This window comes from Larus michahellis, chromosome 3, assembly GCF_964199755.1.
Source record: "Larus michahellis chromosome 3, bLarMic1.1, whole genome shotgun sequence".
Classification (NCBI taxonomy): Eukaryota; Metazoa; Chordata; class Aves; order Charadriiformes; family Laridae; genus Larus; species Larus michahellis.
In genome coordinates, this window is record NC_133898.1 from 36,454,975 (window position 1) to 36,481,339 (window position 26,365).

The 26,365-nt window shown below is 42.8% G+C and overlaps 1 protein-coding gene across 1 annotated transcript; it reads right to left on the reverse strand.

The window, feature by feature from the left end:
* Positions 1 to 9,230: 9,230 nt before the first annotated feature.
* SLC4A1AP (solute carrier family 4 member 1 adaptor protein) lies at positions 9,231 to 26,340 on the reverse strand. Its single transcript, XM_074579684.1, has 14 exons — positions 25,610 to 26,340; positions 24,522 to 24,708; positions 23,676 to 23,798; positions 22,711 to 22,771; positions 21,723 to 21,862; positions 21,426 to 21,586; positions 20,608 to 20,677; positions 16,774 to 16,963; positions 15,785 to 15,896; positions 15,164 to 15,404; positions 14,284 to 14,358; positions 13,170 to 13,240; positions 10,886 to 10,958; positions 9,231 to 9,659 (listed from the first exon to the last, which is right to left on the reverse strand). Exons 1-14 carry the CDS (start codon positions 26,144 to 26,146, stop codon positions 9,610 to 9,612), a joined length of 2,091 nt encoding a protein of 696 aa, XP_074435785.1. The 5' UTR covers positions 26,147 to 26,340; the 3' UTR covers positions 9,231 to 9,609.
* Between the last annotated feature and the right edge of the window lie 25 nt (positions 26,341 to 26,365).

Genomic DNA, 26,365 nt, shown 5'->3' on the forward strand with positions numbered 1-26,365 from the left:
TCTGTTAAGAACTGTGTTCTCATCTCCCGCTCCTCTCTGCCCTCTGTGATGGCAGGGAGACATCCAGTAAAGGCATAGCAAGTGGTAATGTGGACATGAAAACAGAGACAGACCCCTGTCACTCCACTGACCATGATAATGCCCATTATCTGCCTTGGGCATGATCCTGGGTATGTTTTTTGTGATATCTCGCCTCTCTAATGCAACATTGTACACTCGCCATTTAGTTCTTCCACCAACACTCCTGTGTCATTTTGGAGTTGATGATGGCACTGGTGGCGATGCGCAGGGGCTAACCCAGGATGCAGCTTGTCTAAGGCAAGGATGAAAAGGTGCGAGCAGGATGGAGTTGCTACATGAGCAGTCAGCTCAAACAGCCACCGGTCTGCCTGCCCCTGCGGCTGCCCAGCCGGCCTCTCCCTTGCCATGCTACAAGCGAGCAGCTTCTGCTGGTGAAGCAGACCTAACCTGACTCCACGACAGACTTCAGCACCTTCCTTCTCCTTCACTTGCCTTGCTCTGGTCAATGATGCCCCACCTGTGCGTATTTCAGAGCAAGCATGTGCCAACAGAAGAGAGGGGAAAAGTCACAAGCAAAGGTCAGGAGAGGCTGGCTACCTGAACAGACGTGACACCCAGACTGCTCCAGGAGGTCACAGCCCGGACTAGCCTCTCCTGTTCACCAAACCTTGTTTGGTTTACTCAACCCACTACAGTATCACAGGGAAAAGGAGGGATCAGTAGCTGCTGGTTGACCCAGAAGGTTGGTGAGGAAAAGGCTGCCTCCCAGTCCCTTGAAAAGGGACTCCTTTTGGTGGTGGGTAATGCCCTTCCCAGCTTTCCGACACCACATACTTGGCAGTCCATGCTGCCTCTTGGCTCAGCAGTGCCGCTGTGATGAGAGGGGTTTGAATCAGCTGGGAAGGGGCATGTCCAAGAGAGGTCACTGAGATAGGTCACCCTGTCCTGCTGCTACTGAAGACCTGTATGATGAGTAGCAAGCTTTCCCTAGTGGGAATTATGCCACTCTGGAGTTTACTGAACCATTTCTTCTGTGCTTACCCCAGGCCTTTCCTCACAATGACACTAAAACCGCAAAAGTCATGGGAACAGCATTTCTTAACTTCTGGAAAGATCTTTATTTAGGTTTACGAAGCAGCTTGCCTGAACAGGCTATGCCTAACCACTCACTTCACTTGACACCTGCCTGGGCTTGGACCGGAAGAGGAAAAAGAGCGACCAGCTTGTGCCCACCAACTACACTTGGCTGCTTTGGGGCATCCTGCCACTGCATGGGTCAAACTCGTGTGCTTGGAACTCTGGGGACCAGCAGAGGCAGGAGAGGTCTGGAGGACCTCTGGAGGAGGCAGCAGGACTGGCATCGCTGGTGAGGATAATTCCCACTGGGGTAATGAAGAGCAGACACCCCTTACCTTTAATTTCACTGACAAAGGAAGGTGACGGGCACCTTGGAGAAGCTTCTCCCTCACCTGTGGCATGTGAAAATTGCCCACCAGGCTGGCCATCACAGCTGGGTTGGAGGAGGGACCCACTTGCATCCTTGGTGTCCCTCCTGGAAAAGCCAGCACGAGCTGCCTGTGGCGGTGCACGAGCTGAGGACCTCTGCAAGGCACCCTGGCAGCTTCTCCCCACCCTCGCTCACCCGAGGAGGCCGTGCCATCTGAACCCAGCCCACTGCGCGGAAAACCCCTGGCTGTGCCATGGGACTAAAAGTGAAATATTGTTTCCCAGCTTAACGGACAGATTTGTTATGTATACAGTGAATTACCAGCTCTTGCACTGCAATAACTGTTCACACATTGTTTCTCTGCCTCTTTCACTGTTTTTTATGATTCATGCTGCTTGGTTGCCCAGTTGACATTTCCAAAATGAGGTTTTTAAGCCCTAGCCCTTCGCCCCTCCCCTCTCCCCTTTTTTGTTTGCCCGGTTTATGGGCCTGAGAGAAGTGTTTCCAATCACGATAATATCTTCATGTTTTGTTGACAAAAGGTCAACCTAGGAATAAGCCAAACTGGTTTTAGGAAAAATATTTGCTTATTTAGTAAGGGGATGTGTGTTGGAGATCAAATTTATGAGGGTGAAATTGAGTCTGGTTATTTAAAGGATTCTGAAATAAGAGCTTCCCACCCACTCACAAGGGGAAGAACGAGAGCTATAAATTGCTTTAGGCTGAAGGGAATGTAGAAATAAACTAAGTTTCTGTGCAAAAGGTAACAGGATCCGAAGCAAGAACTTAACCCAGAGTTTAAGAGACAACAGCCCGTTCACTCCTCATGCACAGCGCTCATTTCACACTGTCATTCCTTACAGAAGAAAGGTCATAATTTTTCCCAATATCTGACCTTCCAGTTCCACAACAACCATCCTCATCCATTGGCCCAGCACTTACTCAGGCTCACAAAAGAAAGATCCAGCAGCTTAGCTGGTCGTGGAAAGCTGTTTTGTAGCGTGCTTTCTCTAGTTTGACTTAAATTATAGTTCTAACTCAGATTTTGCAAAGCCTTTCCTGAGAATGGCCCGTGCCAGAAACCCTACTCAATTCGGAAGGAACGATCTCTTCATTGAAATTTGCATGACCAACAGCACTGAATGAGTGTGTCTGGAGGAGCGTGTCTAAAAGGTCTTCTCTCTTTTCACTGAAAAGACTAGCCAACAGTACAACAGGTTGTACCCTTTTCCATACAGAATATAAAGAGGGAGTGTACCACATACATATGTGTATGTAGCTTCATATATTTTAAAAACGTATATGTGTATGTGCACGTGCATGTGTACGTGTGTCTATATATATGAATTAGAATAGCGCAGGCTGGAAACCACCTCTGGAGGTGATCAAGTTTAATCCCCAGAAAGCCAGCCCAGCCTAGCTCAGATTGCTCAGGCCCTTGTCCAGTCAAGTGCTGAGCCCCTCCAATGGTGAAGAATTTTTCCTAACATCTAATCGGAATTTTCCTTCCTGCAGCTTGTGACTGTTGCCTCTGTCCTACCACTGTGCACCTCTGAGGACAGTCTGACATATACGTGTGTGTGTGTATATACATATGCACATATATATGCATATAAGTGTACACACACACATGGTTTCTTACGCTTCTTCCTCTGAGCATCCAAGAGATAAGAAGCTAAGGGGAGCCTTGGTCCGGCCAAGTGCAGCTATTCCTATTTCTAATAAACTCCGAGTGGCTGCAGAGAGGATCTGGCATTTTCTTCCTTCTCCTGCTGTTGCCCAGCTCCAGTTCCTTTGTATTATTTCGATGCATCCCCCCCTCCCCGCCCCGGCTTGGGACATGACATTTCTTTCCTCTTTGAACATGATTATTACAAAATACAAATTGGAGCAAGAACTGTAGTTAAAAAAAACCTTCTTCTAATGAAGTCCCATTGACACTGGATGCTTGTTAAAAAAGACAACAGAACATTAAGCAAATCTTTGCTCCTAGTAGAGACAAAGACAAGTCATTATTAAAAGAGTTTTACTGGTTTGGGTTAACCCTACAGTCATGACACATTTCAGCAAATTCCAAATAGAGGGGAGGCAGGGTACAACATTGAAATCTGTTTTGCTGTCAATTTTATATTGGTTTTAAGCAAGATGACAATACTGGTTGTAGATACTCTGCATCTCTCTCTCTCTAGCCACCACAGATCAGCTCTATGGGACTGGAGAAGAGCTATTGTAAAATGCTGCTGGATACAGGACTTTCTTGGGCACAGCTGCATATATCTTGGGCTAACACCCATAAGAAGAATGAAGACCAATTACATCCCAGCACAGAGGCAAAAATGAGGAAGCTGCTGGACTGTGAAGCAATACTCTTGGTGGGGAAGCCACTCCAGATTTCATAGTTGTTCCATCCCTGAACAGACCAATGCTGATGTGATCTAGCCTGTGAAAGGATGATTAGAGAGAAATATATGGCCAGTGTTCACAGGCACGGAATCTATTTCTGATAGAGTATAAAAGAGATTAAAGTGTCTGTACCTGTGGACTACCCAGCCAGTTCTCTCCTAATGGATGTTAGAGGGTTTTTTCATTCATGCTTTTCTCATTTTATGAGATGAAAGCAATCATATGGTCAGAGCTGTAACCTCTAACCATTACTCCATGCTCTAAAAAGAGCACATCTTCACATTTGTCTTTGGGGAACAACCTGGGCCCAATCCGAGGCAGGGTTTTAATTACCCAGGTGCCACAAGAGCTAAGCAGGATATTTTTTTTGGCATAATAAAATTGTATCTCCTGCCTATTTGCTATCTCTCAGCAGCCCATCCAAATGTCTTGAATGCTTTTTTGTAGTCATTTCAAGCATAACTTGAATTCTATCTTTTCCTCCACAGGAGAGATCCTGTCACCCTCCGCTCTCTCCCTCCTTCAGGGGGAGGAGACACTTAATGGCACTTTTCAATCCTGGCTAACAAAGCTCTTTACAAAAGTCCTAGACCTAGTACCAGTGTCCTTCAGAGAGATCCAGCTTTCACTCATTGAGTACAGCTCCATTTCTGTGCAATTAGACACATTTTACTGCTGGGCACATCGGGCAGCAAGAGGTAAATGCCATGGGAGAGTCAGAGGTCGGGAGTGAGTCAGGATACAATCTCAGTAGTTGATTCTGTTTGGGCCTGCGCTTAAAATGTCGCGTGCTTGTCTGTGTGTTTTGAGCCGCAGAAGAGAATCTGCAGAGCATCAGCGCTTCACGGCATGTCTCCTTGTCTGACTGCTTCACAAGAGCCGATGACAGTTCTTAGGCAAATCTGCTGATTTGGAGAGAGAAAACGGTTTCATCTGTTTTGCGGTGAGACACCTGAGAAGCCAAGAGAGCTGTTTCAGGAGGAAGCACAGAGAAGGTCTGTGTACTTACAGCTGTGCTTTCAACGCTGGAAAATAAATCATCTTCCCACCACAGACCCCATTATAATTACCCTAGCATGTAAGAGCAATTAGGATGTTACTGCCTTGCTGTTATGGAGCAGTCTGGATTGCTGTTTCTTGAAGAGGTGTAGAGGGAATGGGGTGGTTATTTGTGGTTGGGGAATAAGGAGACAAACGAGTAAGTTACAAGATTTCACACCAATATTCCTCTGGCTTTTTGCAAAGAAATGTCATCCCACCCTATCACGAGCTGACAGCTCTGATATTCCCCTCCCCCCCAAAAAAGAAATTTATAAGAGCAAATCTCAGACCTTCCCCGACTCTGCTCTGATTAGGGAGGACAACAAGGGAGAGATTTGGCTGCCCGGCTGCCTAGTGTTGTGCTGCTTCATGCTGCCAGCTCATAACCCAGCAGCCTGCCCAGCTCTGCTCGAATGGCAAACGTAGCTCCTGCCCAGGACAGCTGTCAGGCTGGGAGCCAGCCCTTTTGGTTGACTCCTGGCAGAGGTAAGTGCACAGCCAACAGACGCGGGCTGGGGCTGCAGCCACACCGGGCAACGCCGGGTTTAGCCAGAGATACTGCCCACGGTGTTCTGCACTGGATGGACCCCCAAAAAAGGCTCCCAAAGAAGAGGGGCGGCTGGGAGACAGGCACCCAACAAAAACATATTTGGTTCAGGTTCCACCGGGACTGAAGGCCCCACGCAAAACTTCGAAATACAGATTCAGATTCAGTTTCTGCTTGGAGGAGGGAGAAAATCATGGTTCAGGCTGGTTTCTGGTTAGGTTCAACTCCCAGCAAAAACACTTGTGCAACTCAGGAGCGGGACAAAAGTATGAAGGGGATGTTTGGGGGTATGGGTAAAGTGGAGGTGGGCTTCAGGATGAAGATGAACAAAGGAAGATGCTCAGCATGACATTGTTCTGCCCCGTGGGGAGCAATGAAGCTTGAACTGGACTCAGCATACAGGAGAAGCAACGGCAGAACAGAGGAGGGCCAGCAGCGGCAAAACAGACCCAACCAAGTCTGGTGGGACAATAGAACAAGATCAAATTAAATCAGGAGAAGCTATTGTCAAGGGACGGCTTCAAAAGGTGTCTGCTAGTCGCTGGCTTCTGCATGAAAATAAAATAATCAATTGACAAACAGAAGAAAGTGTAAGAAGCCGCTGGGTAAATCTTTCCCTTTGGAACCGCCCTTTTGAAGCAGACTCTGCTTTGCTGGTATTACATTCGCCAGGTCTTAAAAATTTCCTTATGTATGAGGATTTTTGCGGTTCACACGAACACCAATTTTTGTCAGAGTCCACGTGTTGCATTCAAACCAACTGCATACATTGTATACTGACCGTACGGTCAAAGCTTCAGCAAGTGTATCTCTATATACAGGGGTATAAACATGATCCCTACAAAAAAGGGAGGCTCCGTGCCTTTGCTTTGAGCCTGGAGGAGCTGGTGAGCTGTCTGCTGTGCGTCCAAGCACTCTCATCACTGGGGCCAGCACAGGTGAGTTTTGATCTGCTGTTCCACGAGCCTAATCTCAATTAGGCTTCCCTTGAGCAATCACCTGCAGCTGGATTCATATCACACGCGGGCTATTCTTAGCTAAGAATAGCCTGCACATCTCATTTCTGGGTGTTATAAGAAACTGGATTTGAAACAGGTCCTCAGCATAAACAGGCGAGTCGCTTGAAATGCCCTAAGAGTGCAGTTTCGGCAGACTGCATCCAGCAAAAGCATAAACTTGAGTTTCAAGTGGTTTAACAGGTCAAAGCAGAGAAACAAAGCAATATATTCATGGTTGAAAGTGTGCATACACCTGCATATACATCTACACAGCTGCGCAATCAACAAAACACTTCCACAATTTAAAAGCATAATTAAGCAAATCGGGCTGATATATAGACCTTTCCTTTAACGTAAAGAACGCTTTTCACATCTTACCTCACATTCACTTTGAAAATGAAACTGAGAGCTCCTAAGACAGCACTTCATTTTCAGAAAGTAAAAAAATGAACATAAAACCCCCTCCATATCACGTCTACAGCTATGCTGAGTGTGTGTGTATAATTCTGTGCCCCAGAACAGCAGAATGTGTTGTTATGCAGGTATCAAAATATATATTGCTTTATGCATAGAACTGCAAACCAAAATATCTTGCAGGCAGCTGCCCAAATATTAGGTGCTCGTGGCCCTTAGGGCACTGATGCCCCATAAATTTAAGAGTATTTATTAGGTGAATACAGAACTGGAAGTTTTGTGGCAGTGGAAAGTAAGTATGATAATGAGGTAAACACATGTTGCAAAGAAAATACCAACTGATCGTGTGCTCTGTGCAGGAAATAGCAGTTTTAAACAATCCCTTTTTGAATGCTGGAGCAAGGCCCGTGAGCTGGCTACAGGACGGTCTACTTGTTAATGACATCTCTCTGCGGACTGTAGCTTTTTACGGTGCTGTAAACCCGGTTCGACAAGTAGGTAACCAAATAGGTGCTGGGCTCCTTTGAATGCTTTGAAGGACCTTATGAATGCTCCTTCCCATTCCAGAAAGTGGAGTGCTACATATAGCTTCAGTTTTCCTTCGATAAGGAAGAGGAAGCATTCTTCAGGGGACCATACCCACAGATACAGCCGGGATTCCCTCCTTGCGGTCGGAGGAGACCTACGGCACGGTGAGGTCTGTGCATCATGAGCTCCATCTGGAGGTTGCTTGCTCTAATCTGAGGTTTTGAAAGAAGAGGCGAGAAAATGCAGCAGTGCTGGGTCAGAATCACCAAGCCCCAGGGGCACCTGGAAAAAAATGACCTTGCAAACCAGAAGAGCTGGATGATGTGGAGGTGTCACGCAGAGAACGGTGGGTGGTGGGATGAGCTCAATTTGCCCATGGTGGTGGGGGACCTTACAGTTACACCTGAGATGTGGCCTTTGCCACATGTTTTCTTATCCATTGGTGAATGCAGCAAAGAAGAGGCAGAAAATGCATCATGCAGTCGAGGGCGTCCTGTTAGACCGCTTATGGTGGAAGCTGCTGTCCTCCCAAGTGTATTTGAAAGTCTGTCTTTACCCCCACCCTCAAATGTAAGGGGGGTGGTGGAGAGGACATCAGCCCAAACCGTGGCTTCCACAGAGCGCGCACGGCGGAGGAAAAGGCCTGTCCAGAGGTTCAGGGCTAGGCAGTACGGGGAAAAGCACAGGTTTGTTAATTTGAATGAGGTATTGCAGCATGAGGCTCACCAAGCACTTTTTTGGGGCGTGGAGAAAGTTTCTGATGACTTAACGCCAGATGTTCGATCCTGGTGAATTTTCTTAGCTCAGTCTCGAAGCTGTCTGCACGCACAGCTTCAACTAGAGTCCTCTACTGTTAATTTAAGCATTATGAATTCAGAAAAAAATTTCAGACTGGGCCAGTACAAAGTCAGAGAGAGCTAAGACATGATCAGACTTTCCACCCAGCTACAGTAAAAGCTGTTGGGAGCGGGGTATGCAGGACCCTGTCAGCCAGCTGCTGAAAGAAAAACGGGGTGTGTAATTAATCACCCAGGGTGCTAAACTGATATGCAACTAGAGTTTTCATTTTCATAGACTCTTTTAAAGTTTTTACCCATGAAACTAAGCAGTCTTCCGTAAGTGTTGGGTATTGAGGTCTGCCAATGTTATTTCCTCCATTTTTTTCAACACTGTTGAAAATCAGAGTTATGTAGGCCCTCTTCCACAAAGGGTGGACAGTGTGGTGCTTAAGGAAAAAAAAAGCCATTCTTGACATGTACACAGACCATCAGGAGATCTTTGATTTCCAGTAAGAACTGCGTTACTGTTGCCAGCAAGATGTGCACATTTGGAGGGAGGCCTGCAGTTCGTACAGAAATAAGATTATGGCGATGGTCTCTCACACAGTATGTGAGAAAGAAAGCGATGAAAAGGTGAAGGTTTATCACCGTGTAGATGTGTAGATCCCCATCTGTATAATATGGTGGCCTTTACTTGCATGTCCACACACTGGTTTATGGCTATCATTGGAGGAGAAAGAGATATTTGACCAATGACGTATATACCTGGCCAAAAAGGAAAATATTCAAATCTGCCATGTGGTGCATGGCTGCGAGTATCACGTGTGAACCTACTTGGGGGATGGCTAAGTGATCATTGATGGGATGCCAACAGCTTACCCTTTCCAGTCCACTCCATACCTCGTATTCCAGCAACTGCCCGAGGGAGGAGCAAAACCAGTTTTCTTTTCAAAACGGAAGGTTTTTTTCACAGGAAAGAAAAAAAACCCTCACAGTTCAGGTTTTGTTTACCATGACAGTATTTTCAAGCAGCAGTCACAGAAGCAAACCAGGAGTGTTTCTCATTTTAATTGTGTAAAACCAACATGAATAAATTTTATCAAGCCTGTAAGTATACAGAGGTGTATTTTTTTTTATACTTTTTTGTATATTTTTATTTACAAAAGGAAAAATAAGCCTACAGTTTTACACCAAAATAAAAAGGACAAAGCTAAAAGTTGAAGAAGAGACAGAAGAATGTGTGGGCTTTTACTATCTGGCAGACAATCAGGACTCACAAGGAGAGGTAACAGCCAGAGTGCCCGCTGATGCCCTTGAATTTGGAACAGTGGCTGAAAAGCCAACTCTTTTATCCCTCACTTAATGTGTGGTGAAAGAGTCCAAAATAGAGCAGTCCTTCAAACCGCAGATGTACTCTGGGGCGCTTGAAGCTTAGTAGCCATATTTTTCATTGAGATGAGTCTTGCCATCGCCGCTTTGACCTAATGGACAAAGAGGAAGAGTTGCATTATTTTTTTTCCCCCCTCATCCAAGATAAATTTGTACCCAAGTAAGAAATAGTCTCTAAGCAGCACCAGTACGACAAACACAGAGAGGATAAGTCAGACTGGATATTACAATTCAAGTAGTCTTTTGATTTGTACTTATAATTCCTCTTAACCTTACTAATAGCGTCAATATTACATCATATATATTTCTGGTTTTGTGTTTTTTTTTTCCCCCCACTCTTCCCACCCCCCCGGAGTCCTCATTATGCCAGCTTAGACAGAAGAGGAGTCTGATTATTAGCAGGCAGAGACAGACAAAGGAGCTCCCTCTTATAGACACAGCTTCACTTGGCGATCCCAGATCAGACCTCCCAGTTACTGAATCAGGTATTTTGTTCCAGTGGATTCATATGTCAGAGAAGTGCAGTCTTTTCATTGAAGGATGATTCACCAGATTATAGGTTTCTTCAGTAAAATTTATTCTCATTTTTCTTCTTCCCTTTGGAGCCTATCTGTATTACAAGCCTGCAACAGCCTTATAAAAATTAGAGTAATGAATCTACCAAATGAAAGCTAAGCTTTGAACTTACTATAAAAACCTCAATGCATGAAAATGAATTTCCCATTTTAGAGAAACTTAAAATTCATTACACTGTTTGAGAATAACCTCACTTAGGTAAAAACAGTCTGGAACTAAAGTAAAAAGTGTGTTCAACTTTAACATATATTGGATGCGTGCCTTCACCAATGCGTTACCAAGACTTCTCTCCAGAACACATGACCCAAAGTTTGTATTCCAATGATTTTTGCAAAAATCTGCAGTGAAGATTTTCAGATTTCAGAGACTTCTATGAAAACTGAGAACACTAAGATTGCTGGAGCATTTATCCCTCGTGAAGGCTTGAGCTTGTCTTTCAGCTAGATCACTGTATCACCATATGTGAACGGAGTTAGCTCTCTCGGGTGTTACAAAATTGAAAAACAAACTTCAGGTGTATCTGCCCATTGAGATGAAGATGCTACAGATATGGCCTGTATTTCACAGCGATACCTGCATGGCAATACAACAAATATGGGGCATAACACGCTGGAAAACATCAGGTTCTGGGTAAAGTATTCCTGAATTACTTTTTTCTCAGGAAGTTACAAAGACACCCTGACCACTTATTAGATAGATTCTTGAGTTACAAGACTAAAAATGCTGAGGAAGCGGTTGATACCTGCAGGAGGAATCCATATGCAGTAGTCTGGGTCATCATCTGGGTACTGTGAGGAAAAAAAAGTTTGTTGGCCCTGCAAAAAGAGAAGAGATTTTTAAGGTGCCGCACCCCTCCAGCAACGTGTTACAGCCACTAAATCTCTCATTAATTCATCCTCAAATACTAAAAGGTGAGGGTTATTTTGACAAGAGTCAGGGGTGAAATCAATAATACAGAGGAAAGAAGAAATATCAAACCCTCAAACAGATCCAGTTTATTTCCAATAGAGTCACAGAACAATAGAAATGCTGGTTAGATGGGACCTCTGGAGGTCATCCAGTCCAATCTCCCCATCAAAACAGGACCATTGCCAACTGTCCACTTCTGGACAGTTTAGCCTTGTCACGCTACTGTTTGGTAGTATCATTTGACACAGAATTTCTTTATGCAGGGAAAAGCTTTGGAGTAGGATTTTCAAGAGTGCTTTACTGATTTGAATGCGCAATCCCACTGAAAACTTTGGCTTTAAGATGACTTTCAAATTTGAGTATATGAAAGTTCAGCTGTTATAGAAGGGTAACAGTTTTTCAAAAGAAAAGAAACCACATTTTTTTCACATCACACTGGCATCACTGAAATGTTTAAAGTAAACTGAAACATGTCACTTGCAATTCAAATATTGACACAGTGCTGTCTTTTTGGTCCTAGATTTTTAAGTTTTGCCACATCAGCATCATTTTCTCAACAACTTTTGTTTTCAACAACTGCAGGTAGCTATCAAAAGAAAAAAAGTCATACAACTGTCGAGTGCAAGACTTAAGAGCTCAAAATGTGGCCAAGTTACTCAGCACTGATTTGCCTTACTCTGTAGTATCATGACACAGTCTTAAGTTATGCAGTTGGAGCAATTTTTCATTCCCTCAAAATCTTTCCTTCCCCAACTTAAGCTCTAAACCAGTTCTTTTAGAAGACTAATGTTTTCCAAAACATTAGACTACAGAGTTGAACGTTTTTTAAATATGGCTTGTGAAAAGTCACTTTAAAATTGTTTTTCCAGTTTTACATGATTCAAAGTTATTCCTTAAATATTAACAGAGGGAAAAAAAAAAAATAATCCCAAAGCTGACTTCTGCTTGATATTTTCCATGCAAGATCTGAGCCCAAAGGCAGAGACAGCATATGGAAAAAGTGATTTGTGATGGGAAAGAGAATACAGCTAAGCCATCTGGTATTTGGAGAATGCTCAGTGTTAGAGTGAGCTCTGTGCTGACGAGAGGTGCTGCCTTGACTGCTTCAGCATGAGAAGCTGCCTCCTTCTCCCATATTCATGTGGTAAATGGTATAACTTGGGCTTTAACACTATAAATATACTCTTGCTTTCTTTATCAACATGCTTTATAGGCTAGCAACAAATGACAATTCCAAAGGCTGTGCCTACCCAGTCCTTGGTTCCTTTGGCAGGACGAACAAGGTGGCAATTAGCACACACAGGGCGCAGGGAGTTAAGTTTCTTTAAGTGGTGCAGGACTAAAATTAGATGGCCACCACAAAGAAATTGTCATAACGGTCAGAACTCATGGCCCACCAAGCACAGTAATCTTCTTTGATGGCAGTCAGCAGAAGGGTGGGATGCACTCCAAAGGGAAGAGCCTCATAATAATCATCAGGCTAAAAGCATGCTGTCACAGAAGTTCCCTCCCAGCTCCAGGAAGGGAACAATTGCCTGCGTCCCAAAATGAGCAAGGCTTATGCATAGGAGCAACGTTGTCTCATACATTTACTCAAATTCAGTAAAAATTGGGTTGCAAGACACTCTTACATCTCTTAGACTTCTCTATTTCCACATCTACAGGGAAGGACGAGGTTTGGTAATGGCAACACAGACCAGCTACAATTCTAGTCCAGCATGTTCTGCATCAGCCAATACACACTTGCCAAGCCACTCTCCAAGGAAAGTTTTGCAATGCCGTTCCTAAAGCCCAGAGAGCACCTATGTTCTACAACACTTGTGATTCAGAAGAAGCATTCTCTGCTAATTGCCAAGTGAAAAGATGAAAAAATAAATTTGTGATTGACTTGAGAGCCTCTATCATGCTTGACATGCTGTGCTTTACCTTCTTATTGGAGACTCCAAAATCGGTGTTCAATGCTAGGGTGTGATTCTACATTTGGGTCTTAGTCAGCAGAAGAGCACTACTATCACCAAGTCATACTCAATCAAATTGTTACTATTTCACTAATAAAGAGACTACTAAATCATTGCTTGAAACTCTTAAGCTACAGGAGTCATGGTATCATAACTGACCTTGCTTGAGCTACTGTTTTTCTTAAGTTTCTCAGATGCCTCTTCAGCTTCCTTACACACTGCCGCAGATGCTGGCAAGAAAGAAGATTTGTTTTATGACACATCAGGAACGATCAGTTCTATCAGAAATAAGCTCATGGGAAGTTCACATAAAAATGGATACATCCAAAAAGAAATCTGTCCAAAAGACAGCTCACCGCAACAAAATTCATACTTAAGACTGCTGAACGTATTTTTGTTTTTCATAAATAACTCATGTTTAATACCTGAACGCAGTTTAATAAGGTCCTGCATTTGGGATTCTGTAACACACTTTTAGTTAATGGCAGATATTTATTTTCTAAAAAGACATGATCTACATGTAATCACTGCAGGGACTGATTTGAAAGGAAACACTAGGAAATGCGCAGGACCAACATGCTTTTTTTTTAAATTTTTTTTTTTTAAAAAGTAATTTCACAGTACCATAGACGAGAGGAAGACAGAAAGATAGAAGTATGCCTGGTTTTTCTGCCATTTAATCTGTGAAATAGTGAGATTATTGTGGATTACATCTATGGATGAGATGAGGACAGGATGACATATCTTTATGAGTCTGAGTTATGAAAAAACAGAAAATTTATGCAGATCTCCTCCAAATATTCAGTACATGAAACAGTCTTCACTTTGAGAATATGACTATTTTTTTTGTGCACACATAGAGGCGTCATCTGGGTCATTAACAGGCTATTCGCTAATGTTATGTAGTATTTGTCACTTTATAAAAGGAAAGTTCTGTCCTCCTGTCGTGTTAAGTGCTATGGCAAGAAAATAAGGGGGGGAAAAAGCATTATGTTTAGGCTCCTAAATTAAAATATTTTTTTTTCTCTTCTCAGGCTATTTTAAAAAAAAAAAAAATAAGCAAAGGATCCCAAAGCAGTTAATGTAGTTGAAGTGACCTGTCTTCACCATACACTTACCACTTCCCAAGCAAAACCCAATACTTCATTTGAATTCTAGATTCTTACTTTAAACTCTAGATTAGGCTTAAGTTTCCTTCTACAACACTAGCTCCTTTAGACAGTTTCTAAACCCACATGCTTCTGTACAATAGAGTCTAAATTGTACGGCTCACCTTGAGATTTCTCTTGTGAGGGTCCCAAATGAGATTTATTCCTTAGTATCTTTGGCTCAGGCTGAAAATGAGCCCCTGGGAAAAAAAAAAAAAAATAAAAAAAGCACTAGGTGAGCACTCTGCAGTAACTGTGATGAGTCGAGCACTACCATCCCTGAGACGAAGTACAAAAGGGAACTCTTGGCTACATTTGTCTTGGGAAGAGTCTCTTAAAAGCCCTCCAAACTATTTCACCCACCAAGTCCATCACAATACAATATTAAAGAAAAAATTGTGACCAGTTAAAACATACTTTTCAAGCGCAACCTGTCCAGCATTAAGACAAGAAGTTAGAATTTGGTTTCTGTCATCAAATAGATCATTTACTGAGAAACATCATTACTGAGTTTTCAAATGCATCAAGTCGATATAGAAAAAGGATGGATCCCCGCAACCCAAACTATTCTATGACTTGAGATACCACACAGCTACAAGGAAGATACCCCTCCATTACCACTTTTAAGATTATTTTTCCTCCTTACAAACTGCTCTGAAGCTTTACACAGACATTAAGTCACCTTCCCTGCCAACAATATATTGTATTTTTTATCATATGGACACTCAATCGAATAAAAGCAGGGCTTATCAAAATAGGACCTTTCTTGAGTCCAGGATGTTTCTACCAAAAGCACAAAAAACTGACCGCCAAGCACAGTTTCAGCCAGAACCACGTGAAACTCATCTGTTTGCACACAGACTCTGGGCTCATGGCAAAAATCTATGGAAAAGAAATCTGCTGTAGAACCTCTGACTCAAACCTTGGGAGATTCACATAGTTCTGAAAAATTCAGCGGTAACAGACTCTGCTTCATTACTGGAAAAATCAAAACCAATGGTTTACCATCCTGAAGGGATTCTTCATTCTTGTTATTGCAAGGAGAACCATCAGCATCCTTAGTTTCTTTTCCTGTTTCTTCCTCTGTTGTCATTTTCATTTCTAGGTTTGATGCTCTGCTGTTTATTGCATCTGCTTCTTGCTCCTGCTCCATTTCTTCCTCTTCTTCCTCTTCCTCCTCCTCTGGTCCATCATCTTTCATTTTCAACAAGCTTTCAGGGATCTCTGGACGCTTAACAGGCAACTTCTGCAGGAGAAAGACTTGTGCATCAGTGCTAAGATAATATGGAAGTAGATGTCACAGATATGCATTACAGGAGAAAGAACACATATTGCTGTCATAGAGACAGCTAGTAAGGAAATGCTCTCAGGATGAAGAGTAGTTACGTTTTAAGGAAAAATGTCTGCAGGATGACTGTAGAAGGCCACAGAATGGCAACTCCTGACAGCAAACGGTGGGGGACAGCCGCTGCCTGCTGCCCTGTGCACCTTCCGCTGCCGCAGGCTTGTGCCTCTGTGCTGTTTCCATACGTGTCAGAAGACACAGTTGCCACCGACAGTCTCCATAGCCTGAGAAGGTGTGTGAGAAATAGCCTCTGACTCGCAGTACTTAGGAGTCCAACTTACCCCTAGGCTTCCAGTTTTCAGCTTGAATTTGCTCCCCCCTTTCATTGCACCAAAGAGAGGCAGGGTAACCTTTTTAGGCTTGCTCTCTGCTTCCAGGCTGTAACTCCCACTCCTAATAAAAATTAGATACAAAGGAAAATAATGCATAAAGTATGAAATGTATTGTATTTACAAATGCAAAAAAATCTGCAAACTAGAAGTAGGTATCTAAAAATCCATTTATTTCCCTCTCACTTGGAGCACCCAAGGAGGAAGCTGCAGGAGGTGACTCCTCTGTCCTACACACATGCTGTAGGATTCACACTTGCCATACAGGAATTAAAAAAAAAAAAAGTAAGAAAAAAAATATCTCTATCAGACAGATTCCCTCAAATTCAATTGCACACACATACCTACATATGTATATACATGTACGTGTATATATATATATACACACACATATAAACACACTTGGAAGCCAAACCTCAATTTAAGTAAATTAATTAAGTAATTAAACCTCTATAATCAAGCTGCCACTAGCTGATGAACCCAGCACACGCCCACTTGAATTGCAGCAGTGTTGCCAGGCGGAAGTTGAACAGCCACTACACTTGACTTCCAGGTACATTCTGTGGAGTGAAAGTGGTTTCCACGTTCTACATAATAACCATAAAATTTTTCAGTTCCTTTGGGATGCAGGTTGGAAAAAAAAAAACAAACACCAACCAAAAAACAAACCCAAAACAAAACGAAGCTGACACCATGCTTCAATCCCTTGTCCCCTGTGTGGGCTTATCTTACTCTTACTCCACTGTTGTGGGGCGTCTGCCTCGACCATCGATGCAGCAAGGGCCAAAAGGCACAGCGGCTCTTTAAAGAGATGAGCCAGGCAGTTTGGAAGACCGACCTGCTTTTGTGTTTGGAAAACTGTCTACTTACTGGGCTTACACAGTGCCCATGGACAATAACAACAGTAAAAGCAATCATTTTACACTTTAGCCAAGACTTACTGGGGCTTCAGCTCTGGCAGTTCTGCAGGCTTGACAAGCTTTATTAACCCTTTCAGTCTCTGTTGCTCTTTCTTCAGTTCAAAGGACCGCAAGTGAAGCTTCTTTCGTGCCACGCTGTCTAAGGTGCATCCTGATTTTATTTCGGTCATGAATTCGTCCAAGGAATCTTGAGCTGCTGGCTGTGACTGGACTATGCAAGATGAAGGGAAGAGACATATTGTTAGAGGTGGAGAGATGAGAGTTGTACCCCTCAAATCCTGCCTTTAGAGAATAAAGTATATAGCAACAACTAGCCTTTCCGCAAGTTGCTGTTGAACGCTGAAGTAATGGAGGTTGTTAACCCTGGAAAGATAAAACCATTTCTCCTAACAAAAGCCCAATAGTAAACCTTAATCCACTAAGATAACAAAACCTCTCTTAAAATGGAATGTTTCTTTACAAGTTAGCGTCTCTGCTCTAGGTTGTCCATCTCACTTTTCACTGCTGTCCCTAAAATAATGGGTTAAGGGGTTTGTTTTTTTTTGTAGTCACAGACTGAAATAAACACAGCTACAAAGAATCCCACACCACTGCATGGGGAATGCCATTTTAGCTTTCCTGGAACATTTATGTAATAACATTTGCAAAGCTAGAAATGAATCAACACAATGCTGTCTCCTGGATGACTGAGTGCAGATAAGAATAGTTTCATACGTTAAGCCAATCACACAAAATTTACCTTTGTTTTGACTGCATTTTCTAACAAGAAAACACTGCTCTGTACTTGAAAAAGAGTAGTAACAGTCCTTCTCCTCCACCTGATTTCAAATATTAATTATTCTATGCACATTTGACTAATTAAAATAAAACTAAGGAGGAAAAAGTCAAGCTCTAATGACCAAGTAAACTAAATACAGAATTCTAACACGCGGATTTCAGAAAACCAAACAAAAAACCCCAGGAAAACTCCTTTCTTGGTCTTGAACAATGCTTCAGAAGTTTTTGTGTTGTGTTCAGAAATAACTTGGAGGCATACAAAGAGAAATGTAGTTGCTAGAATTTTAGCAAGCCTGTTGACAGGGAACCTTATGCCTTTTAATATACAAAAAGTGAAAAATCCGGTATTTATTTGCTGCATTATAAGCATTTATGTATAAATGCACAGGAATAATTATGTGATCAATGAGTTATTTTCAGTTCAGCTTCAGCTAATTAAGCAGCACTTGAAATTTTAAATGTGTACAAATGAAATAATATAAGTTATTGTTAAGAGTCCATATTCAAGCAGTTTTACGTGACTTAGATATTTGGAAAAAAGTCTGGTAAGACTCAAGTGGACTCAACTGAAAAGAATATTACTTATCTAGAACAAAACAGTTTACAATTTGCAAATATATGAAAGCCATAATGGTAACTGTTCAAAGATATACAGAATTAAAAGGCTGCAAAAGAAACAGTTGTAGCATCCACGTCCACACAAATAGAAATGGTGACAAAACACGTCATAAAAGAAATTCAGATAGAAATACATTTCTTTTTCCTCTTAACTATTTGTATGAGCTGAGACAAAAACCATCAATGAAAAGGTACCGATAACAAAGAGTCTGAAACTCATAGCAGGCAGGACCTAAGCAGAATGATAATTTGATTTAAACACCAAATTTCAAAGATCAGGTTTAGTGTCTAGACAGATAATTCAGAACAATTAAAGGTACAGTTCCACAGCTCGCTTCTTTAGCTGCAGAGCAGTGTAAGAGTGCTTCAGTCAGTGAGTGATTTTTAGCAAGTCAGATTACCCTTCTTGCAAATAGGACTCTCTGCTTGATTCTACCCACAGTGCCTAAGACCAGGTAGTTCAGCTTACAGGGTTACTGTCAGCATTTGGTATCTGTTGCAGCAGTTTTCTACACTATTGAAATAAAATTTGACATTGCTAGGAGGTGAATCAATCACGGCGTTATATTTCAGTGAAAAAAGCTATAGGGCTATTTGCTGCACTATCAACTTATTGATAATTTTCTTCTGAACAGGCGACCAAAGATGAGACTGATGTACTTGATTTTCAGTCAGCTGCATCAGTGAATGAGAGATACCAAGTTAGTCCATCAGTAGTTAGTTCTGAAGAACTCCAGAGAAGAATTTGTGAACTTCTGCTGCGATCCTTTAGACAACCACTTAATTTCTCCGAGTGCTTAGTAAAAGGTGTTGAAATTTAGCCTGTCATTCACTCTTTGGTGTCTCTACACTCTTGCCCTTAGGCTACAAATAATCCTTTAGAGCAAGCTAAAGCGCGTTAAGGTTTCAGAACTGTACGTCATGCAGCAGCTTTGCCAGACAGCTCATGACAGTGGTAAGAACCACCCACGATCAATATGCATGCTCCTGACTTACACTTGTACTCAACACCTGTGATGAACCTGAAGCATCCAAAGAAATCAGAGAAAAGACAAGTATCTAGAACACAAACACACAAAGTAACTGATGATGCAATCTTTGCTATGTTTTAGCCTGCCCTAGTTCTAGGAAATTCACACCCAATAGAGAATTACTCTGTATTGCAATAAGTGCTGAGACTGCAATTTTTCTAAGGCTCTAAACTGTGTAACCAGTTACAATTTACCAAACCACGATAACTATATCAGAATTATATGCTGTTAGTAGGAGTCTATAAATGAACTGATTCTTCCTTCTCCCAGCCTCTACTACAATATGATTTAACAGTCTTGTTGAGAAACAGTACCAGCAGAAACAAACACATCATAACATATAAAAGCTTGGAATTACATGTCTTGGACAATATAAAGCATTAGCTTCTCCTGCTAGTCAATTGTTAACTACTTATCAGTACAGTCATGCTGAAAATGATTCCTTCAAACACACTAAACTGACCCATCAGTTAGAATGCTCAGTGGAACAGTACTGTTTTCTGAACAGTGATCTGGTATTATCAATCACCAACAAAAACGTTGATACAAATGAGTTTTGATGTTGAACTGAATAACTAGAAAGAAACATACCCATATAATGCACAAAAGAGCGCCCTGCTGTCAGATTGCTGCTAGGCTTCTTGGAGAGAAACTCTTCTGACAAACTGACATTGCAACCTTTATTAATGCCAACTCTGATAAAAAGGTATGAAGAACCAGCCTAAACACATTTCCTTCATGCCTTCCTTTTATTCCACAAGACATCAGCAGTAACAGAAAGCAAAATGCAGCTATTTGTATAGCATGCTTTCAAATCTAACTCACCGCCAGATACAATCAGCGCTTTGGAAAGGCTTCGTACACAAAGGCATAATCCCAGAACCTGAATGGCACCCTCATAAGCTAGCAGGTTCACCGAACACATGGGCTAAGCGTCAACACTTCTCTTTTCCCATCTTTCCTTTTTAAGGTGCATTTACAATAAGAGAAGTGAAATAAAAGATACTGTCTTTTCTGTCAGTTGTTTGCTCTTCCCTTATGAAGGATTTTGGAAGGAGTAGAAAAAAAGCGTTCCTCAAATTGTGTCAGTTTCACTAATATGGGCAGATAAACAGTAATAACACTCACCCTCTTAAGCTCCAGGAGCTTGTACACTCACCTCCTTACCTTAACTTAGATGTTGCTTGCTTTGCAAAAAGCTGCATACATTAGCACGTGACAATATACACACAGTACATAAACTATTGGATGAAAAGCATTAAGTATCCTCTCTCCAGCTACCTTAGTGACCTGCAAATCTTCCTACCCCTTTGTGAAAAGTGGATGCTAAAACCCAAAAGTGCTTAAGACAGAAATCCATACGACACATTTTCATCTCTTTACTGTTCTTTATGTAAAGCACTACGATCAAATAAACTTCATGCCTTACCTTTCCCTGAAGCCTTCAGCTTCTCTGTTATCTCAGAAAGCTCATTTTCAGCTTCATTTAGCTTTGTGACCTATGAAAGAACAACATGCTTAGAAGATCCTGTTACCTTCTTAAAATCCCCTTTTAAGAGTTAGTCAAATATCCTACCAAATTATCTCCATTTTTCTACTTCTGATCTTTGACCAGGAGTTTCTGGGCTGAAAAAGTTCTAGTCTAGACTGTTCCTAAATAACTTATCAGTCTTTTCACATACTGTTCAAATAATGTCCTTTCTGAAACACAACAATATGTATAACGCTTCTGCAGCAGAGTTACACCACCACTATGATCCTCAAACCCTCCCTATCCCTGCTCCCCCACATCCTATTTTCTGCGTAGGGCTTTTAGTTGTCATACCCCTGTCAGTCCAGGCTGCTTATTCTTTGAAGCAGAATGAGATACTTCTTTGGAATGTGCCCTGTGCACTTGAAAGCTTACAATTATTTTCTGATGCTTTAAAACTATTTTAAAAGTATCCTGCTCTGGTATTTCATTCACCCACTGCTGTGATCCACAAAGCAGAACACAATACTATGCAGGCAGAAGCAAGGTAGCGTGCTTCCACTGGAATGAAGTAAGCAATATTTTCAGGTATTTATAGATATTTTCCATAAATCAAAAAAACCTACTATTTTATTCTAACTTTGCCAATTGAGAGCTAAAGGCCTGAAATGATTACAGAGTTCAAGCTAACACAGAAAGATGTTTTTGATTTTCCTTCTTAGCAATAATACCTATACGAGAGAATAAGCCTGGCATGTCATAATAACTCTTCTTACCAGGGAGTCATAAGTCTCTGGTTTTTCTTCTATTTTACCAGCTTTTTTCATTCTGTTCAGTCGTTTCTTTTCTACAGCACCAGTTCGATCAAGGAAGGTGTCATCATCACTGTCATAAAAGTCCTCATCTTCCCAGTTCTTGGATTTTCTTTTTCGGGATACTGGGAAAGATAAGGGAGAAGGCAAGAAACAAAATGATTTGCATACCACTGAGCAATAGAACAAATTCGAGAGAGCAATCTAAGATCCCCAATTTAGGGCTTTTAGAATGATCACAGCATTTGACGAGTTATTCACCTGCTTCTTGCCTCAGTACTCCTCGAGCATCGAGTAGCCTGCAAGCTTCCAGTGCGCACTGTATCATTGCTTCCTTCTTCTTTCCTGAATGGAGAACCTCTGCCACCAGCTGCTTCCCTGATGCATCATCCACAGGCAACCTGTTCAGTTTGAAGGATCAGAGAACAGCTCAGACACAAACAGCTTTTCACAGATGTTACTCAGATATTTTATTTATCACATTGGCATTGTTCTTTCCATTTCACTTTAGTCTGTTTTTGCGGGTTAAATATTTTCATACACTATCAATCAAAACACAAGCATGGATTTCCTAAAGCATGCAAGTACATTTTTGTTTCACTATTCACTACACTGGGAATGTAAGAAGTTAAAAGGTTAAACATCAATCCCCAAATCATTTTAAGCACCAGTATCTTGCGTACATGCAACACTCGTAACAAATATTTTCCCTGCTGAAGCAAAGGTTTCTTAAGCAGTACAATCATTGCAATGTTGTACCTATCCATTTGAGACCTATTCTGTTGACTTAATTTCCACCTCACCTTCTCCTGTCCTATAAAAGGATGACATCAGTGGCCTCTTGCAGGAACCCATCAAAACCTGCCTTATACCATAAAAGAATTGAAATTTGGTGCACAGTAGAATGAATTATTTTTTTTTTTCTCTCTCACATTAGGAATTGAAAGATACTGCATCGCAGTTTCTTCTCTCTTATTTCAATTTCACATTTCTCAAAACAAGGGGAATGGAAAGAACCTAGACTTTTGCTTTCCTGTTTTTCATCTCCAAGGAAAACCAAATGCTGCCGGCCCAGAAAGGAGTGCAGACATTGAAGTAGGCACTGATCCTTGAACTTCTGTCTCAGTATCAGGGCTCAGGTCCAATTCCAGCTGGCCTCCTTGCCGAGTGTGACAAGACAAGTTCAGCTTTTATTTGTGAATTCAATGAAGTCAGCTCCTATGTACAAAAGTGATGGAGATATACATACTTGATCCTGCATAGCCAGCTATTGTGCCCACGATCGTCATATTCATATTCTAACTCTTCTCCTAGACAGAAAAAAGAACGTTGATGTAGTAACCAAAATTGAAATAAGCAGGAATAATCTTTACAGCAGAGAAGAATATTATGGTTAAACAAAAGAGATAAAATGGCCTTGTTACATATCAAAGGACTGAATTTGCCTTCTCTCTCTCATTTTTTTAATTTTTTTTTTTTTTAAGCCATGGGATCTTCAGTTGGTATTATGCTCATTTGGTTGTTTTTCACAATCAAGGCTTTTTTAGATCAAAAAAAAGCATCTCTAAGTGGCCTGTTCAGGAATACGTAGTTCAAAGAAAAAACAGTCTTGCTTTTGTATGGATTAAAGAAAACAACATTGAAGTAACGACAGTTTACAATCTGGATTCGCAGATATTGTTTATCTTGAAGATTAATTTTTCACTTTAGCAAATAAGTGAGTCATCTGTAAGTTTCGCTAGCAACCATCGACAGTTTAGACTAATTCATTATTGTCGTTTTATACTTTCCAGTTCTATCTCACCATGATAACCATCTCCAAACAGAACAGTCTGGAATTTGACAGGTTTGGATTTTTCAGCATTTTTCAAAGCATGGGTGTAGTTTGAGTGTCACTCCAGAGGAATACAAGGTGCTTTCTGCAACTACCAGTTTAGCAATTGGTAACTAGGTCTCAGATATACAATGGTGAGCTAAGTTTTAATAATAAAAAACCCCACATACTAAAAACCAAAACAAAAAAAACCAAACCATCACCAACCTTCCCCCCCAAACACGACCAAACAAAAAACCTTACCCACATTACAACAGAAGAGTTTAGCTCCTGCATTTTAATTCCCAAACAGAAACATGAGCACAAACGTCACACTTTGATAAATAGAAAAAATTAAATTTAATGAAAAAAAAATTAATTTAAAAAAAAAAAAAAAGTACCTTCTCTGTCAAAAAAGCCCTGTAAGGCCTTCCTAGGATCTTTCATATAGAAGGCATCTTGTACATCCTGAAAATCAATAGCAATAGGGTTTTCTTCAACATCATCCTCCTCAGCATCCTCCCCTAGAAGGGGGCACACAAAGTGCAAAAAAAAAAAAAAAAGGCGAAATGTTAGAAAGAGAACACCGGTATATTTCAACTTTTGCTAGTTTGAAAGAAGTATCAGCTACATCATCCTAAAATTATTTCCCTTATCTTAAATATTATTTCTGCATCCAATAAAAAAACCCCAACCAACCCACCCTACTTCTTTTTTGCTATTACTTATTCCATTATAAGATACAGTTTTGCAGATGAATGTCACGGCAGTTTTATCACTTTCAAGGGATGTGCTTATACATTTGCATTCAAAAAACCAACTCATTTTGTACGGAAAAAGCTCAGTTACAATTTAGGTAGCTTTAAGATGTGGCCTTCCTATTTAAATTTAAAGACAACTATACTACGTATGAGTCTCAGGCAATTAGATTTCACCTCTCAGGCCAAAGTGTGGACATCATCACAGGAACAAAACACAGCATTAACCTAACTCTCAGTTTCGTGGCCTTTTATAGGAGTAAGCAAATTACTTTCTCCCTTTTAAAAGGGGCTCTGGAATAGTTGTCTTGTAAGCTTGCCTTGTCACAGCACTCTTCTTTTTAAAAGGAAAAGGATTAATTTGTACACAAGAACTTCTACTGGATTAGGACCCTTGGCGTCCAGCTGGAATTGCAACCCTAGCATTCACTGAAAACTGGCTTAAAGACCTTCCAAGGTGTATCAGCCGATTTGTGCATCATCACTTACCCATTCCCCATGAGCAGCTCATATCACTGTTCTGACTCTTCTCGCTTCTTCTCTCCTCTTTTTCCTCTTCTTCATCAGAGTCCTCTCCCAACATTGTCTTTTCTAATTTTGCTTGCTGCTGCTTACGCAGTGCCTTCAGCTGTGTCACAGTCAGCTCCGACTCAGACTCCTGGTCCTCTTCGGGTCCCTGTTGCAAATAATAACTTTATAGAAGCGTTTTTTAAAATAAAACACAGAAGTATTTTCAACACACATGCAGGTTATATACGATAACATAAACAAATCATTATAGTGCTCTTCAAAAAGTGGAATTATTAGACCATTTGTTATGGTTTGCATCCCCAAACACATTAGTTTTAATATCCTTGTTAAAGGTGTGGGGGGAAGAAACGAGCATTACTGTGTACTTGTAGGGAGATCAATCTTAAATATAACCGTATTTTGAAGGCAGAATGCAACAATTTTTTTTAGCAGGGCCACATGAGAGAATTTGACGAACAAGCAACTAAAACCTCTGAAGTGCATGTAGGGCGCTCCAAGTACTTTCTAAGTTCCTACTATTAAAAGCTCCCCTTGATCATGAACAAACATTAGTGCATTTACTGTCCTGACGCATCATCCTGCCACAGAGGCCTTCCTGATACATCACTCTGAGGGAGAGGAATGCCCTCTGCTCTCGTTGCACACGGATGGAGACAAATGCCCTCTGCTCTCACTGCACACTGATGAGGGAGAGGAATGCCCGCCGCTCTCACCACACGCCAGGCAGAAGCTGCCATGCCCATTCTCTCTGTTGCCCAGCACGCCGGGGCGGGGGGACCTCACAGCCCCACTCCATCCTTCAACCCCAAACCTCACCGCAGAGCGGATACCGAACAGCTGACAGCTTTTCCCCAGGAAAACAACCACAACAGCACTGGGCTGCTTTCAAAGCATCCAAACCAACGGGCTTTCACCCCGCCCCTTCCCAAGACGCCGACGAGATGTAGAGGTAGCCGGGTATATCCCTGAGCGGGAGCCGGGGAAGCCTCTCCCACACGAGTCACCCCACCCGGGCTCCCTGGGGCAGCGCCCGGGCCCCGACTCACCTGCAGGAGGAAAAGGCGGGAGCTGCCGCCGAAGCGGAGCGCGTGGCCCACCCGCACCCGGCAGTAGGTGCGGGGCGGCACCCGCGCCTTGTTGAGGAAGGTGCCGTGGGTGCTGCCCAGGTCGTACACGTAGAAGCCGGCGGCGTCGGCGGCAGCGGGGCCGTCGGTGGAGCCGCCCGCCCCGCGGTACTGCAGCACGGCGTGGTGCCGCGACACCGAGGGGTGCTCCAGGGACAGGGCGCAGCCGGGCAGCCGCCCCACCAGGAACCAGCTGCCGCCCTCCAGCCGCACCGAGCCCAGCGCCACGCCGCCCTTCAGCACCTCCAGCCCGTAGCCGGCGCCGGCCGGCGGGCGGCTACCCCACGACGGCTCCTCGTAGCGCGGAGCCGCCGGAGCGGCCGCCGGGCGGGCGGGGGGCGACGGGCTGGGCCCCGGCTCGCCTCCCTCCGCCGAGCGTGGCGTGGCGGGCACCGGGCGGCTCGGGAGCTTGAAGCCGGCAGGTTCGGCAGCCGCCTCCGTCTCCGCGGCCTCCGCCATCTTCCCCGGTCCGTTCCTAAATAGAGTCCCCCGGGGACGAGCGCCGTGGCGGCTGTAGTACCGATGGTGGGGCGCAGCGCCGGGGAGAGGCGCCGCCGCCTCAGCCGCCACCCGGAGCAGGGTAAACGGTGAGGGAGAGAGGTGGCGGCGGCGGCGGTGGCAGTGGTGGTCGCTTCCCCTCGTCCCGGCGCAGAGATGTGCAGGTGGTGGGGGAACCGC

Excerpts from the sequence above, each read along its gene's own strand:
- SLC4A1AP (XM_074579684.1), bottom strand. The coding sequence starts at position 26,146 with ATGGCGGAGGCCGCGGAGACGGAGGCGGCTGCCGAACCTGCCGGCTTC. Across the intron at positions 21,863-22,710 it reads AGCTGGCTATGCAGGATCAA|GTTGCCTGTGGATGATGCAT; the intron begins GTATGTATATCT and ends CAAACTGAACAG. Across the intron at positions 9,660-10,885 it reads CATATGGATTCCTCCTGCAG|GTCAAAGCGGCGATGGCAAG; the intron begins GTATCAACCGCT and ends TTTGTCCATTAG.